Below are 17,773 nucleotides of genomic sequence, written 5' to 3' on the forward strand. Positions count from 1 at the left end.
ACCTATAACGCCGAATTTTGAGATAACAGCATTAACGAAACGTGGAGGGCAAGACAGTGTTGCCCCAGAGTAGAGGGAGGGGACCCCTGTGAATGAGTCTCGGCCCATTGCTGGGTCGCGGCTGCAGCCGCGGCAACGCTGAAGCCGTTTAGTACGTGCGTTTTAATGAGCGACGCTGATGGTGCTTCATGCTTTTCATGGCTCGGTGATGACCTTCAACAACTGCGGATCTCTTTCTTCGCATCTGGCGTCCTCATCGTCGTCATCATATTCCGTGTCCATTATAGACAGACGTGTACCGTGCATTACAACAGCCATACTAGAAATTATCGTAAAAAAAGAAATTCAGATACGCCGTTTAGCGCAACTTTCGGCTGATGTCGACGACGGTCCACCTTCACTGATCTGTTAGCACGACAAGGGCTTAGGTAGCGTCATGGAGTTGAATTGTTATTATGTATGAGCGCTGGCCAGGGGACAGAGAGACAAGTATCACGGGCGTTTTTTTTACCGTTTATTCTTCAGTCGCAACGGGACGGCTGTAGGAATGAATCGGCTATTAGTAATTCATTCAGGCGATGGCTAGAGATAGAGTAGATGACACTATATACTAGCGTGTTCCGGCTCGTCGATATACTGAAGCCAAGTCATCTTTCCCAATGTCGTTTTAGAGTAATTCGAGGGAGTGTGAATTCTATCAATTGTCATCGAAATATCGCAGATGAACCCTGCCGATAAATTAGTACGGACACCGCATTTATCAGAGTCTGGCTCGGCTACTCAACGAGGTCGAAGCAATGACCGTGAGCTTGTCAGCGACTGGGTTAGAAAAACGACACGTTTGCTATGTAATAGAAAATGAAAAATTTTATTCTGCAATGCGTTTGTCGCTGAATAAAAAATTATCTGTATATTAAAATTGTGTATATATTGATTATGTAAACTAGGTAGAGTTTCAATAAAGCGAAATTTACATAAAGATTTTCACACGCAGTTATTTACGCAGGCTGCATGTTTAAGATTCAACTTTTATTTAATATCTAATGGAAGCTAATTTTCAGGACGCAGCGCATACGTTCTGCGTAAAGATAGCGATGAAGATTTTTTACGGTATAGGTGAGTTAAGACACGACAAACTTATTTTGGTTTCAGTTTCTTGCTACGAGCAACTTACTGTCAAAAATATCTCGTTCATGTCAAAATCCGGCTTGGAATCTGGTTTGACACAATGATAAGCGGACGTATTAATGTTATGCTATTTCTAAAAAATCCACACTTAGGGTAGGGCATTTACGATTTATACGTTCTAGGCGGGCTAAAATAACAGACATAAATGTATACGGCCTTTTCAAAATCGCGTGAAGTTTATATCGATTCTAACAATGAATCGCACAGACCTGAAAATATGTGTTTAGGCCCAGGTTTTGAACGTCCCGCCTGCTGCTGATATCAACCAACGAGCCTTATTTTATAAAGGTATTTTATTATGCGTCCTCGTCCACAATTAATGAGAACAATCCTATCTTTTTAAAATTAGTTTCTGGCCAATAACCTACGGAGCTCATAGGCAGATTCGGAATCTTTCGCCTTCTCCTTAAAGCATACATTACTGCACGTACCAACCTACATTCGTTCTTAAATAATGTTTCGGTGGAGCAGGCGTCTCGTAAATACATCGCACGGGTAACGATAATGCGTTAAGCAGCTAGTCGACGTCAGGTTCTAATATGAACTGTTTTTTGATAGAATAACTTATCATAATGAAGTTATTTTAGATACTCGCTTTAGTTTTACCGCGTACAAGATCAAAGAAAAAAAAAAACAAAAAAGGTATACCTCTGGTACAATCTGACAGCGGTCGATGATTGACCCCCCACACTTAATAACACAATAAACCACAAACGTCCTAAATCTGTGTACGACAACAATCTTACCTTCCTGCCGCCGTTTATCAATAGGCAGTTGGTTCACGTCGTCTATAAGGAGCAGTACATGTCGTGAGGTCGAAGCTAGTAATAACACCAGATAAGCTGTTCGAAACCGCCCAACGGGTTTGGTTAACTGGGGGCTAATGAGTATCGTGGACTTTTTCTCAATGCCCTTACTTGTCATCGGCACGATATTCATCTAAAAATATGAATGCCCTTATCATTTGCTGCTTCCCTAACGCATTGCATCGGGGCAGTCTGGGTTAACATACGTTGTAGCAATAAACCCGTTGATCACATAATATTAGCCAATTGGAGCCATTTCTGCCACTGCCTATTGGAGACAATTTGCTCTTTCTGCCTACGTGGCAGCAAGGATATTTAACTGAACACTGCAAACCAAGTTAATTTGATATTAGCCCACTTTACCACGCAACCGCGAATCTGAATATTGATCTATTAGAAGATTATGATGATTGCTCTCTGCGATGGGTCGTATTCTATCGGTCTAGGATCAAATCCTGACCTGTTAGTTTCTAAGTGTTGTGGACGTCGAAGTAGAACGTTGACGGGTACATGTAAACTCAATTAGACTGAAGTTCCGGTTGTTTACGTATGAATTATATTGACTTAATTTATTTCTATTATAGAAGTGATCAATGGAAAACAAGAAATAAATTGAGCAACAAAAAGAAAGCTGGTTCGATAGGTCCATTCCGACCAGCTTGCTTTAGTACCTGGTGATTCTTGTTCCTACTAAGTTTTCAACAGGCTTCGTCTTTAAAACAGCGACCGATTAAGACCGTCCCTTTTTTAGTACAAATTGCTGTTATTTACTGTTGAGTTGGCAAGCTAGAAAGTAGCGCTTTCTTTTCACCCCAGTGATACACGCATAACAACAACATAGTATCCAAGCCCCTATTGAGATTAGCTATTACTGCGCTATAGTGTTCCACACGGGTCGAGCTACTGATACAAAAATTGGCGATCAATACAAGAATTCAACCTGTGAGACAGATCTAACTTTGCGACATATACTTTATCGTTCGGTTCGTGCTTTATTCCTATTGAATTGCCAATTCTAGGGCCTATCAATATTAACAATAGGCTGCCGTACAGTTAAATGCGGTCTTTTTTGAAACGTCCATTTAGGTGCGACAGAGATATATAATCGTAAATATGTAACATTTATAATCAACTGATTGTCCAACAGGCGGTCAACTGTGCCAGGCAATCGAGACCCGCTCTTCTTTAGGCCCATTTCTTTCCAGTCATCATCAACATCTATAGATAGTCTTATTCGCCGGATGGACCCTGTTGTATCCTACGAGGCAGAAACTAGCTATATTCTTTCGTCATTTCGAAGACTTACGTATTTACCGTAAAGAGGAAACAGAGAAGAAGTATTATACAGTTCACACATAGATTTAAGATTATTGCCGTTTTTCAAACAACCTAACTTTCTCCATCTGTTTTCCAGTTCTCATGACAGGGGAGCGATCCCTTTCTTATTTACACATTAAGGAACATTTCAGTGGAAACCTGGGTCGTCTCTGGTGTGCTCCACATAAGCTACATGTTACCATAGGATCAACTGTATACTTTTGCAACGTTACAAATCTACGAGTGTATTAGCGTAAATGCAACCGCGCCTAGTGGCAAGATTACGATCAATCAAAATTCAATTTAGTTGGAAAGGCCACTTTCTATGGCCTATCGGAGTTCCCCGAATCGAATATCATGTATGGATAATCTCGACTTCTTTTTTGCAGATGACTTTTTTCAAAATTACTCTGTGAAAGAAAGAAAGAAAGAAAAATTGTTCGGTGATACCCGCGGCTTTCGTGGTCTTGGTGACGATGGTTCTCCTTTTATATTCGACAAAAGCGTGATGACACTTGTAAATATCCGTACGACCAGACTAACTGGGGGGCGCTTCACTTTGACCTTGTGTAACATCAATCTGGTAATGATTTTGTATATGTATATACATATGCCGAGTCGAGTTTGTGCAGTGAGTGTTATACTTTGCTTATCATTTAGTTTGCCTCAAAAAACTGAACCTCTTTTACTTCATATTCAGGCTACCATAGTGTGATTGGCATTGATGGTTATCTTTTGCAGAAGGATGATAGACCTCGTGTCTACGATGATTCCAATGGCATCTCGAGATTACCATAGTCTAGACGGTCGGGGTGTCTGGCAGATACCGAGTTGGTTAGTTCAACAACAAAGATGCTAAAAAGGCCGACCATCACAATTTGATCCTGTTTATACCGTTTATACCACTATCGAATCTGAGCTTTTTGATCATTTTACAGTACAAGCCGAACGTTTGGTGATCACATCATTGGAACGACTTTTATTCGGCTAACCAGATTAGTGACTGGGCGAAAAGGTCTCGGTACGCATGTATACATATCTGTCATAAAAACAGCTGCAGGGACAAAAACATTCGAACGTCAAATAATAAGACGATATCTAGGATAAATGGCAAACAGTGGTCGGTAAATCCGAAGGAACTATCTAAGGGTGCAGTCGCAAGGCCCTAACCTGATAAGAGGAATTATATGATTTTGACAGCTTTCTTCTGTATAATGAACTACATAACTGTGACATCAATATGACATTTTAACGTACGCTTATCTAATAGCAATTCAGTAACAATACAGGTAGTCCTGAATTTGCAGAGGCCCGGGCTCTGCCTAACGATAACAAAGTATTAGTTTTTTCTCCTTACGAGCACACTTACGGGTACTTATGAGCACAGAATGTATAAAATATAGTATGTCCCAGTTAACAAGATAAAAAAGTGGTTTTCCAAAAACAGATTAGTCCCAACAAATTAACAAGACGTACAATTAATAGTTGAGTCTTATTTTCCTAGGTAAAATTAAGCAATATTATATGGACCAAGCCATAAGGACCTGATTACTCCATATCGACTAAACTGAGGGTAATTTAGCGCATGTCGTGTACCGAATATTGAACCATGTGGCTAGCGGTGACTACTCTCACTGGATTCAACACTCGAAGTCCTAAATCATTCATATACAAGCCTGTTAAACACACATGACATGTTTTAATTTTATAATAAAGTTATCTTTTGATTCGTCCTAATCCCATCAGTTAAATGAAATGGAAGCTTCCCTATACATACAAGTAAGGTTTATTAAGATAGACTCTGCATACTTTTGGTTAAAACGAACCTCTTAGTTATGACACTAGCATTTTATCGGGGTTTGAATGAAGCTTTAATTCGAATTTGAACTCTATAAATGAATGTAAAAGAATGCCCTTCTGACACCCATTTTATTTCTCACCGATATGAAAAAATGCCGAAGCAATCTTAGATATTTGTGAAATGGGCGGTGTCAACTCCGTCCCTGAGAGGACTTTTCAAGAATTCTTTGAGAAGTTTAATAATGACATCTTCGAACTGAAGTATATATCGCATCATGGTCGGCTCACCGGTACCGATGCGGGCCGTTTAAAGGCACTTCATCCAGTCTACATTGAGTAAGGAAGGCGCTCAGTAAAGAAACTCGTGAATTAGTTTTGAAGATATGCTATCGTCATGAGTATATAAGATGATCTTAAAGCTAGGAGTCTGGATGTCCTATGAGCTGCGTGAGTACGATGAAACGCCGCTTTTCATAATGCCTCATCATCTCTCCTGGAACTGGACCATACATAGCCAAAATGACAGGCTTCTACATGGAATTGCTACAAATAACAAGTGTCTCTACGTTAATAGATACCAGGGAAAGGAACTGGTAATTCTGGGTTTATACGCCCAAATTTAGAGTTAAATCTGGTTTTGATCTTGAAAGGACCATCTTTTTGACTTGGCAGGTTCGAGGGTGGAAGGGTCTTATACACAGGGAAATGCTTGAAAAGAGCGAGATAATCAGCAAGGATCTCTATACAGCTGTGTTGCATTATGCGAATGAGGCTATCGTGATAGAAAGGCTCGATCAGCAAGGTAATATCTGTCCACGACAATATCAGACCACACCTGGACAAGGTCGTTTAACTTGAGTCGGAGGTTCGTGCACCTACCGGAGCCTCAGACTTTGCACCGACGGGATACCGTTTTTTCCGATCACTGACGTATAGAATATGTATTAGTATATTCAACAACGAAGAGAGTCCCAAAAGCTTTCTGGACGAATTCTTTAATGTCAGACCTGAACATTTCTGGCAAATAGAAATAAAAGAATTGATTGGAACTTGGACAAAGTCATAAAGAGTGGCAGCGGCTATAATATATTATTTTGTAGATAGAATTCGAGCTCCTCGCCGCGATAGTAACTGGCGACGGCTAAAGAGCTAAAGATGTCTGCTAGAACAATGACGCACGCGATGAGGGCGCTCTCGTAGGCCGCCATCTTTGCTACTGCCTCTGCCGGAGACAGACTTCGATTTTAAAGTGTTGTTAACTGTATGATCTGTGCTTGTTCGGTATTGTTAGGCCAATAGATATTTACTGGTTCTTAGTAAAGCAAGAATTAATCAGGAGATCATTTACGTTTCTCTCAATTTAATCGTGCCTGTTGTGTACTGTATAAGAATGTGAGGTTACATATCGTACACACAATTTAATAGTGGATACAAATTTCAGCATCTTGAGACGTCTTGCGTACCATACCAACGACTGCCCTGTCTAGACGGACGACACCGACCCGAAGTAGTTGATAGCCTCTCATATCGCTCTTTATTGGTTCGTCGCCGTTTGTTACCCTGTTTTAAATCTAATTTTAAAAAAGTCTACTAGATAAGAACTAAATATGAGTTGACGGCTATCCCTGTAAGATATCCTGTGCTAAATATTGTTTAGATATACGTTTGAATCATTCTATGAGGCATAGTTGATTGAAAAATACCAATATTTTTAAGGAAAGCCTAATAAATTATTATTTCTGAATTTCTTTCTAAATTATTATTCCGTTTCCGAAAAAATCTGAAAACCATTATCGGCCAACTTATCATAATATATATGAGCCTTAATATTAAGTGAGAGTAATTAATAACCTCAGATGAAACTTGAAACAAATCTGTTGGGTCGTTTGCCCGTTCGTAATGCTGCTCACAGAAGATCCGAATAGGTAATGGGTGAAGCTTAGAAGGGAGAACGCTTTCAGCGGATGGAATCAATTGTATCTGGTCTAGGTGAACTACTCAAGCGATTGACACTTTAAAGAAGTACACGGATAAACGTTCTAATAAGAAATACGCTAATAAGGATTCCATCATAGATCCGATCTATCCCGAGAGGATTGGACGTGTGTGACTGTTTGCGCGCTGCATTATTTATCAACAAACGAAATGCATGATACGAAATCATATTAATAGAATTACTGGGTCTCAACTTCATCTGTCTCTGCTAGTACTGCGTGTAAATAGTAAAACAGCTTTGAATGATTATTCATGTTCACACTTAGAGTTGTTAACCGAAGTGCTAATTTACAACCAGAAGTCATGAAGCATGAGGTCGAGGCTAAAAGCTTTGCGCAACGACAGCCATTTCTTAACGCATCTGCTTATGGTGGCATGATAATATTTATTCAGTCATTTGTGCGTAACAGTATGGGAATTTAGTGAAACCTTTTATCAGTATAATGAACCTCAAAGGAATAGGCTGTTTTTTTTTCTCGCTAAACTGCAGTGGAACACATTATGTCGCGGATTAATTTGGCTAGTCACGACTTTGATGGTGCCGCGGCACTTCTGTCTGTTTCTGCCCATCTTATGAAGACTTATCTTGAAGTCTTACACAATAATGGAAATCGTAACACAGATGAATTATAATTACATTTCATATGATACATTTATTTATACTCCATATTGATCTTAATATTCCGCAAGAATCTTCAGTAGTAATGACCGTAGGATTCTTCATGGTGGGGATAAATACCGACTTTGATCTTTTGTATCTGAATACCTTGATCTTCGACAAAAGCGTAGTGGTGTTTGTGGTTCCCATGTGACGAGATGATCCTGGGGTGTTTCACCTCCACCTGTCAATATTCATCGATTATGAACATCAATGCAGCGTACAATGGTGCAAGGTTTCGCCACCTAAACCTTTTCCTCCACGGGCACGTAGCCGTATTCTTAGACGAACCGTTCGAACCGCTGTAGGTTTTTCTTGATCCCCATGAATTCATCGGAGCAGCAGGCTCCACATAACGTTTGTCAAGCCACAGGTGATTTCTTTTAACAAAGGGTAAGTTGGCGACCCCTGTTCAACTAAACGGCTAGGCATACTCTGCTCAGAACGTGTTCGTTCGCAATAAAGTTTTATGATTAATGAAGCGTACGATATATGTGTGAAAAGCGAAGCGAGAAATTGAAAGGAAGATTGCAAAGAAAAAAATTTCAAAAAATAATTTCAAGGTTAATATTCAAGTCAGTTATGTTTCAATACCAAACCTTGTACTCATACTCTCCAGCGACAGCCTGGTGGTAATTGTGATTATAGTCTCCATAGTGTTGTTCAAGTCCACCATCGTAAAGGTGGCCAGCATTCACAGTTGCACTAAGCACACTAGCAGTAACAAGAGCTCCCATGGTAGACAAGACCGCGTTGGAGAAGTACATATTTGTCGTTTTCTGTTGTTTGCCTGTGTGAACGAAGCCTTTTTTGGCCTAAAACAAGCGCACGTGTATATATATGGCATTATGTGTCTTACCCGATTCTTGCTCAGGCACGAAAACACCAGGAAAGGGTCGGCCGCGCATGATTCAATTGGGGGCCGAAAACAGATTAGATGCAAAAGCGAGCGATATTTTCGTCATACCTCATCCACCCCGTCTTGTAGTTTACATAAAATCTGTATTTAGCTGTTGGTTCTTCATGGAGTTTTTAAGCCCCCTTCATCTAATCACCTGGCTAATTGATCTGTGCGTTTAAACTTACTTTGCTTTTTGTTTGATCGCACTGTCCGGTGCACGAAACAGCCAAGATCAAAGCTCCCAAAGAATAATCACGGTTTTTGCGTTCGCAGGCGGTCCATCAATAAAAACATAAAAATACGTACATATCGCTTATATACGATTGATTACGGAGAGATTTAAATCATAGCTACTTGTTGTTGTTGTTGTTGTTGTCAAGCGACTCATAATACATTTTAGCCCGCTCGTGTTTTTTGGTTGAATGTAGATACGAGCCGGCATCATTTTCAAGCCACTCGTGCGATCCAGTTCGCTGTTGTGTGGGCATTTTTTGACGCTTCTTTTTAGCAGAAGTAAAACTGGGATCTTTGGCTTAAGGTTGAGCCCACTTTATTTGCCCCAGATAGATACCTTTATTCCAGGCGCATCCGAACAATATCAGAAAAAATTACAACTCGTCTAAACCGAAGCTCGCGTTGATATTTTGTACTATTGAAAAAACTTATATAGTTGTAAATAATCTGTTTTTAATTGCTCGGTTTTGGTCGAATGCCCTGTTCACTCAAACAGTTCCATGAATAAAAGTTTGTAAATGTTACTCTCAGAACAGAATTTTCCGATTTTAAGTAGCAACAACGCTCTACAAACGACGGCTATACGAAGATACGATTAGCTTTATCTTCCCTCAAAAAAGTTTAATCCTATTATAATTAACATGCTTTAATAGCAGGTACTTAGCTAACAAAGACGTTTGGTATATTATAATATATATATGATAGCCCCGATAACCGTTCGCCTATAGAGAGTCGTTGGCTTCGGTAGACTTCATCGTTATCTAAAACGAATGCATTCAATCAGCTATCAGTGAAACTGATCGATCTACCCTCATGAAGAAATACCGTATGGTATAATCGTCAACTAACGAGAGTAGTTAATAATTAGGAGAATTGAACACCTCGTAAAGCTTCAAGATCTTCGAGGGCAGCAGAAATATTATGTTAGAAAGACTTAATTATATAATTAAAATGGAGTAATATATGGCGAGGCAGTGCCATTTTCTATAATATACTTCTCGTGACCTCACATTATTAATATAATAATCATTACGATTAAGAACATATTTTTACAAACAGTCAATTTTAGCGAAACGCTCTCATTCCGGACGTTTAGTGCTAACACTGTGGGTAAGCTATAATGGTCCGGACGAAGCGTTTCAAGATATGCCAATGCTGCCTATAAAAGATGCACTTACCATTAGGGCCAATATTTCCCAAAATCTAAGGTCCACTGCCTCGACCATTTAGAAGATACAACAATTGAAAGACGTATTTTTTCCCATATATAATGTCTGACGCTGCGCAATATCAAAAAGTGTAATATTTTATGTTTTTCTTTGTAAACATTTAGGGCATTTTTTTTTTGGAAATGTGTTCTATGAAGCTTGCTTATCGATCATGTTATAGTGCGGTTAAGTCGTGGCTACAATCGAATCAAATCCGCTACATATAGTTTGGCTCAGATCAGAGGTGTAGATTTTTCTTATTATCGAGCTATTATTATTAATTATCGAGCAAAAAATAGTTTCTCTATAATAGCCTACATATTACATGATTCATCATCGACTCTATACTACATCCTCTATGAGTCGTATGTTTTTTTTCGCCAATTGATACATTGATTATTGTCTAAGAAGAAAGATTAGATAAAAAAATATCCTATTTTTTTTTTCCGAATTTTCTCAATTTTCTCAAGTTCTATGGTAATTAAAAGGAGATTACCAAATGGCTGCTACGTCTAGTATTATCACTTAGTAAGTAATATCACTTAGTTCTCTGCTAGATTCCAGCTAGCTGCAAGAAACAAAAAACACTGACTATTTACAATCATGGCATCAAAATAGGTTGTTTTTTATTTACACATTTTATACAATGGACCCGATACACCGATTGCGTCCATAACATTAAATGGCAATTTGAGTTCTATAATGGAATTTTCTACTCTTCTCTTCTTTTTTTTCCGTTTTAATTTTTAGCACTTTACTTCTGTATTCGTGAAATCCCAATACTGACTGACCGACAAGACGTTTCTTATATTTCTTTCTTTTTCGAACGAGGGACCACAGTTCAAAACAATTATTGCTCCCGGTGGCAGCCTAGGTGAAAATTAGTCTTTCAGTTGCCGTACCAGCCTAAGACTACCCGTACACTGGCGTTACTTTCGCTGGATACAATCGTGATTCGTCCAGATAGGAGCGGCGTTTCGGTCAAATGCACATGACCCTACAGCCTGTTACGGCACATCATACAATACACATGATTCCGTACCAAGTAACGCGATCGTCGTTGCGTAACAGTCGCTAGACAATTCACTGTCCATAAGCGACGCTGAGACTGGTCATGATTTCATCGAATGTGATCCCCTTTGTGAATAGATTTAGACAGAGAATGACACTCGCAGTAAAACTGCGCCGATTGCGCCAGTTTTTACAGAAGGAAGTTTTTATGCGCCTATTCACACACACACACAAGTACAGAAGAAGTACACGCTAAGCTGACAACGACCCCCCCCCCCCCCCCCGCGAAGCCATTTCGCTACCTTTGGTATAGACCAGCTCAGAATCGGGCAGAAGATGCACTTATATACAATAAAGAAATAACAAAAAACCTCCCATGGAATTGATCGACTTTTCCCATCTAGAACTTGTTTAAAAAGATATTTTGAGTGTTAGTTAAAGTGAGCATTGAGATTTTGCCTTTGTCAAGTAAGTAAGAAGCAATTGATCATCGGGTACCGATATCGGAGAACACCGCGCAGATAGGTTCGATCTTGAAGTTCCATCCAGAAGAGACATTTGTAAAAAATCGTAAAAAAGAAGCGTCGACTCTGGGTATTGAGAGATCAGAGCCATTTTGCACGCCATAGTTTAATGGTATCCATAGTCATGGCCCTCTTCGTAACCATGTGCCTCCACATGGGGATAGATGCCGACCTTAATATACTGCTCCTGCACGCCCTTATCCTCGACGAAGGTGTGGTGACCTTTGTGGTCTCCCGCGACATGTGTGGGGTGCTTCACGTCAACCTAATGGAACAAATCAAAACGAAAGTCAGCTTTAATATTATTTTATAATAGACTAGTTATACACACACAAGCTAATTATATCGAAAATCAAAAGTCTAAGAAATGCCAAAAATAAATCCCTATACACGATCGAGGCTTATTATCAATAGGGAAAACGTGTAGGAGTTCGGTATAGAAGTTACGCCTTCCAAACAGATGAAGAGATAGGTTTCTTTATTCTTCCTACATTAAATTCCTTTGAAGCGATTATCACATGCAAATCCATATACCTCCCATTTCAACGGGACTCTGCATCTACGGTTAAATTTCTCTGCTCTTAACCCTAAATATTGTGAGAGAGAATATATAAAGACTATTGTGTGACCACTTCGTCCAACTCGCACGCACCTTGTATCCGAATTCTCCTGCAACGGCGTGGATATGTCCATGTTCTCCGGCCCGGGCCAGGGAGAGTATAGCGAAGAGACATAAGGTAATAAGAACAATTACCTTCATGATATCTCAGTAGTCGAACTGAATAAGAATACAGATGTGCTTGCTTGACCGTATACAGCATTTTCTCGTTTCGCTCGATGCTTTTATCCTTAACGGTGGTCAATTACCATGACATGGGGGAAAGCGTTTTACTGAGCGTTTGAATTGTTTGTTGTCGACTGCTTCGTTCAGTTGATTGATTGACCCATACCACAAACAAATTCACAGTTAGCTCTACACGCTTTCTCACTTGCCTTACAGCGGCGTGTGCTAGCAGCGACAGGACACGATCAGATAGCCGGATAAACAGGTAGACACACTCACAGATTGATAAATACAAGAAAGCGGACAGAGACCCAGGTTAAACGTTCGCTGCCCAAATACATCCTGTGTGTCACAAGCGATCATATAGCCGAACCTCTAAAAATAATAAACTTCTTTGCTTTTACTATGTGATTTGCTGCCAACATAACAGGCTGAGAGGTTATCAACGACTGTAGCCCAATCAGACATACGATGGTTTAAACTATAGAAATAATGGAATCATTTTTTGTTGTTTGAATAAATAGTGTGCGCCATATTTTTCCCTACATATTCTAATATCTTTATTGGACGGCTTTGGTGTTAATAGTTAAATGTTGGCAACTGTATAATTTTTATTTTCGTATTTTATACCGCAATTATTTGAAAAGTTGATATTGCAGTCGCTATTGTGTAAAGTTAAGAGAAAATCATTTGCGCGGTGTAAATAACCACTAAATTAGTGTGCTGTCTGTCTATCCCTCGGATGCTACGATTTTTTCTATAGTTAATTAATGGCAGTTAAATAATTATCCATTACATGTATGCATATAAAAAACAGTAACACAGTCTAGATAGCATCGACATCATAATATAGCATCTAGGCGAAATTGCAAATGCCGATGACCTGCCCACCCTCCTTTACCATAAGCCCATATAGCAAGGTGACAGAATTCTATGCTATAATACCAGTTGCAATAATAATAATAATAACAACGGTAGGCGGCAGCACTGTCATTCGTGAGAACCCGTAGTTGGCGATGCCGCCATTTAAATTTTTCCTCGGCCCTCCTATTCTACTCGTGCTTCGCCTTTAGTGAAAAAAAAAAACAGAAATCCACCATCAACAAAATCAGCCTGAATTGTACTACTGTTCTTACAGCTATTATTAGAATCAGGGACTAATTTATGTTAGCTGCTAGAGGCGCAGCTTGTGCCGCCACGACCCCCTGCAAAAATCACCGCTAGTCACGCCGCCGGTCGCGGTGGCGTCATATTCAGAAGTTGCAAACCCCTCTATTAAAATTGCGCAAACCCCGTTCGGCCCAAGGGTGACGGCGACAGCTGCGGCGATCAGTTCACGTCGCGCGTACTAGCAGCGTTGTCTGCAATTGTCTGTCGTATCTATATACCTTCCATTAGTCTGCCTTCCATCCATGCATCGATGTATCTGTAACAGCCGGCACAAGCAGGCGTTGAATTCGTTCTATCTACGCTGACAGGGAACCAAACACAAACAATAGTAGTAACTGGAGCAATAGCTGACGTGGCAACAACAACAACGTTCACAAACAGCGATGACTGTGACCGGAGAAGGTCGACAACATGGATTTTGAGGGGTGGGTCTTTACAGCGACGTTTTTTATCCTATTAAAATTGGCGCGCTATGGAGATGCACAGCTGCGTATTGGTTGTTGTAATGTCAGCGATAACAACAACAACAGCAGCAGCTACCGCCGCACCGAATCTCAACCTATCGATTGCCCATCGTTAGAAAAGGAAACATTTTATTTCTAAGCATTTAGGATCATCTCATTTTATTGTTTCCATTTCATGGAGATGAGGGTGAAATGAAGGAAGAAGGCTCCCGGCCACGACTAGATCTTTTCTTTGCTGTTTCACCATGGTCTGGTGGAAGAGTGCAATTCTTGCATGGACCGAGAAACGTTCATGATTCGACGATGATTTTGTTGATTGATAGAATGTGCGATGCCACTAAAAGAACAGGAACTATCATGCCGCTGCGACTACTGGCGCTATGGCCACAATGACCATTACTATCTCCAGTGAGAAGCGACTTTGCCGCGCCTCGCAGGTCGATATAACTGCGATCGGCAGCAATGGCGCTTACGATGATGAATGAGCGTTCTTCGGGGTACAGAATTGTTATAGGAATTGTTTTGACGGCGTGGCAGCACTTCAGTTCAGTCGAGCATAACAGCTCGTTTGAACCTTCGTATTCTGTAGATTGAAGGCGCGAGACTTGAGAAAACTATTTGATTCTGTTGGGGGATCAGTTCGACGGAAATGTAAGAAAGGAAGCATAGGGGAAACAGTGCAAAACAATGCCGGAAAGGCAGCCTGATCTATTGTCGAGCAGAAGAAGTCCTGGTACTAGTATGAATGTTTTTCTACGTCCAAAGCCATGATTTGTAGTCGAGTGTTGAAAAAACTGCGCGGTGGGATCTAAATCGGGACAATAGTCTTCAAAAACTTGTAAAGAAGCTTTTAGAGAATCGAACGTTCAGTCTTCATGCGTGAGGAAAACGAAGACTAAATCTATTCCAAAGCAATTACTCACTGTAGCGTCAGTTGTTTCTCTTGCTTGAGAAACTTACAAATCGAACCTCATTTTTGTCTTCCTTGGCTACTTTAAACTTGATGGTTATGCAAAAAAACTAGACTACGAAAATAAAAAATCAGACTGTAAGCCATTCGTAAAAAGTGAGACTGTCGTAAAAATAGAAGCGTCTCAGAAGTCTTGTTCGCTAGCAACAGAATTTCTTTCAAGGTTCATAGTATTTAATTTGAAAATGATACTTCAGCATTAGTGAAGACATCTGAGCATATAACAAATATTCCTGCTTCAGAAGTCTTCTAAGGATTGCATCTTCAGCCGCTCAGTTGTTACCTCTACGGTGTAGCGATATGAAAACGGTGAGGGTATCATGGAGTCAAATAATGTGCCCCAGAGATCATTGCTTTTCAGTTGATGTTTATGACCTCTCTTCAAGAGGACATGAATAGGATGGATTAGAAGATCCAGATAACAGCAGCCAAAGCATAGGGTAACTTTTGTGCTCATTTTCAATTTGTTTATAAAAACATTCGTGAAGGCGGTGCTCGGTATATGCTGACCACACTGGTACCGCGCATAGGCTTCTTTAGAGACGGCGTACATTTGTAAGTAAGTTAACATAACTAGTAACAGCTGGTGCGTTGACATGTGAAAAAAATGAATTGGCATTTTGTTGACGCACCATGAAATGACCCAAAAGTTTCACCTTTGAAACTTACCTAAATAGGCGTTGTGCAAAATCATTATTTGATCACAATGGAAAAGCTGGAAAAATATACTTGAAGGTCATAGAACGTTGCTGTCGAACGGGCTTAGTGGAGGTATGGCAACTCGTGGAAATGAATCGTATTGTCTAACGATTGTCCACAGATGAACAACACTGCTATAAAGTGTTAAGGTCTTATCCTCTACAAATGAGATCTAATGCATCCGCAACATGGACGGTTACCCAAATCGTTCAACGCTATCTGTATAGTACTGGATATACTCGAGCATATGCATCTCTATAGATTACAATTAAGGCCGCTAAACGCAGAAAAAAAAATGTGGTTTTTTTTTTGGGGAGATCAATGTGGTAGCTTCTAATGAACGACGTATTATCGATAAAAGTGACAGTTCTGTATAATTGCAGTAAAAACTGCTGGCCACCTATGTTTGCACAGTCTTGCTGGATGGAACTTCCCCAGTGTACAGTTACTTGGACAGCTCAAACCAGTTACGTATATATTTTATTAGCAACTTCACTAGATAATAGTACCAACAAACGAACTGATTGAGCTTAAAGTTGACTGTGAAAAACTTCAATTTAATTGTATCAACTAGCGTAGTGTAGTTCGTTGTGTGTATATGTTCGATTGTTCTCGGATTTTACAATATGGCCTTGAGGGTTGTGTCGAATCCTGTTCCCGCATTTTTTCACCATCAGCGTCAATATGTCGCCAAAAGAAGGTCACAAACGGCGCGCGACCTTTTGCCAGGACGACTTTTCTATCGGTTTTTTTTCTATGTTGTTGAGTAGGATCGAACTAGAGCAAGTTTAACGGCGAGACCTTACGCCGTCGAGTAATTACTTGACAAACGGAAATCTTACTATGTAATGTTTCGGCATCGGATTGTGGGCATTTTTCGGTTTGTGCATCGTGATAATCACTGATGATTTGCTTGTTGTGTAAGGACACTTTATTCAAATGATACTACCGTGTGTATTACTAACGCTAGATGCACAAAAAGTGCATTGACGCTGCATGCTGTCACTATAAACTAAGCAATGCCATAATAAAGATAGCTACTATAATTCGTATAGCAAAAAGTAACTTAGGCACAGTTGTCAACATTTTTTATTTAGTATTATCGTATAGAGAGCTGTTAGTAAATCGTTAGGAGATCTTCAATCTGCAAAAAGTTGACAAAAAAAAAATTGTAAATATCGACTGAAAAGTTTAGTCGACAAAATCGACTGTTTTATATCATCTTCAGTGATCGACTAGCTTATTTACTGAACATTTTCGGGCCTACGAAGCGCAGCCACCCGAGGCCGGTAGGTTAGGATCAATGGCCCATAGCTTCCCCGGTCAAAAAAACGGAACCATTACGGATAGAAGAGTGATTGGTTTAGGAAAACCCATCCTATTCGTTCATCAAAAGCCAGGTTGGGTAATACGGCAAGCAAAAATGAATCGAAGATCAAGGAAAAGATGTTAGAGGCACGAATGATTAAGCTCATTATCAGGTCATCAAATCAACCTAAAAATGGGAAGATGAACAATAAGAAATAACCCACCAAACCGCCAGGATAAAAATGCCTAAATTTGTAAGCCGACAGCGGCAATGTGAGTCGTTCCGAGATATGCGTAGCAATTGGATATGGCAAGCGAAGACGACCGCTTGAAGATGAATATCTTAGCTGAAGCCGTCATGTATATTTTAATGAGCCACATAATTTGTCACAGATTAACATCCCACGTCAAGCTATCCCCTACCGTATATTAATTATGCTTCAACTTGCAATTACTGGCTTCACGAAAAGAACCGTACCTACTGATGATCGCCCTATTGATGAAGTTTGGCACAAAGAAGACCTCCTCCTGGACCATTTAATTTTGCAATGTGGTCCACACTGTAGCCGCGGTACTGGAAGACGTTATAGGCCCATTAGCGGTAGCTGCAGGGCTAAGTTTACTCCTGGGTTAAGGGTTTTAGGTGTATGTAAATAAATACGCGCGTCGATTCTGTACGCTATGTATCCACAGTATACATCTTGCCGCACATGAAGCTGTGAGCCGCCTAGGTAGA

General features: G+C 40.1%; 3 protein-coding genes across 9 annotated transcripts in view; 1 reads left to right on the top strand and 2 right to left on the bottom strand.

The window, feature by feature from the left end:
- Window positions 1-17,773, top strand: part of LOC111269392 (Excitatory amino acid transporter 1) — a 123,822-nt gene that overhangs the window by 62,518 nt on the left and 43,531 nt on the right. The window lies entirely within an intron of this gene.
- LOC111269396 (uncharacterized) lies at window positions 7,734-8,593 on the bottom strand. The gene is made up of 2 exons (XM_022848954.2): window positions 8,364-8,593; window positions 7,734-7,948 (listed from the first exon to the last, which is right to left on the bottom strand). Exons 1-2 carry the CDS (start codon window positions 8,529-8,531, stop codon window positions 7,802-7,804), a joined length of 315 nt encoding a protein of 104 aa, XP_022704689.1. The 5' UTR covers window positions 8,532-8,593; the 3' UTR covers window positions 7,734-7,801.
- Window positions 10,702-12,476, bottom strand: LOC147752259 (uncharacterized). The gene is made up of 2 exons (XM_086972087.1): window positions 12,295-12,476; window positions 10,702-11,907 (listed from the first exon to the last, which is right to left on the bottom strand). Exons 1-2 carry the CDS (start codon window positions 12,400-12,402, stop codon window positions 11,749-11,751), a joined length of 267 nt encoding a protein of 88 aa, XP_086828213.1. The 5' UTR covers window positions 12,403-12,476; the 3' UTR covers window positions 10,702-11,748.

The sequence above is a fragment of the Varroa jacobsoni genome, unplaced genomic scaffold (assembly GCF_002532875.2).
Source record: "Varroa jacobsoni isolate VJ856 unplaced genomic scaffold, vjacob_1.0 scaffold_1383, whole genome shotgun sequence".
NCBI classification, from domain to species: Eukaryota; Metazoa; Arthropoda; class Arachnida; order Mesostigmata; family Varroidae; genus Varroa; species Varroa jacobsoni.

Excerpts from the sequence above, each read along its gene's own strand:
- LOC111269396 (XM_022848954.2), bottom strand. The coding sequence starts at position 8,531 with ATGTACTTCTCCAACGCGGTCTTGTCTACCATGGGAGCTCTTGTTACT. Across the intron at positions 7,949-8,363 it reads CTGGAGAGTATGAGTACAAG|GTGGAGGTGAAACACCCCAG; the intron begins GTTTGGTATTGA and ends GAATATTGACAG.
- LOC147752259 (XM_086972087.1), bottom strand. The coding sequence starts at position 12,402 with ATGAAGGTAATTGTTCTTATTACCTTATGTCTCTTCGCTATACTCTCC. Across the intron at positions 11,908-12,294 it reads CAGGAGAATTCGGATACAAG|GTTGACGTGAAGCACCCCAC; the intron begins GTGCGTGCGAGT and ends TTGTTCCATTAG.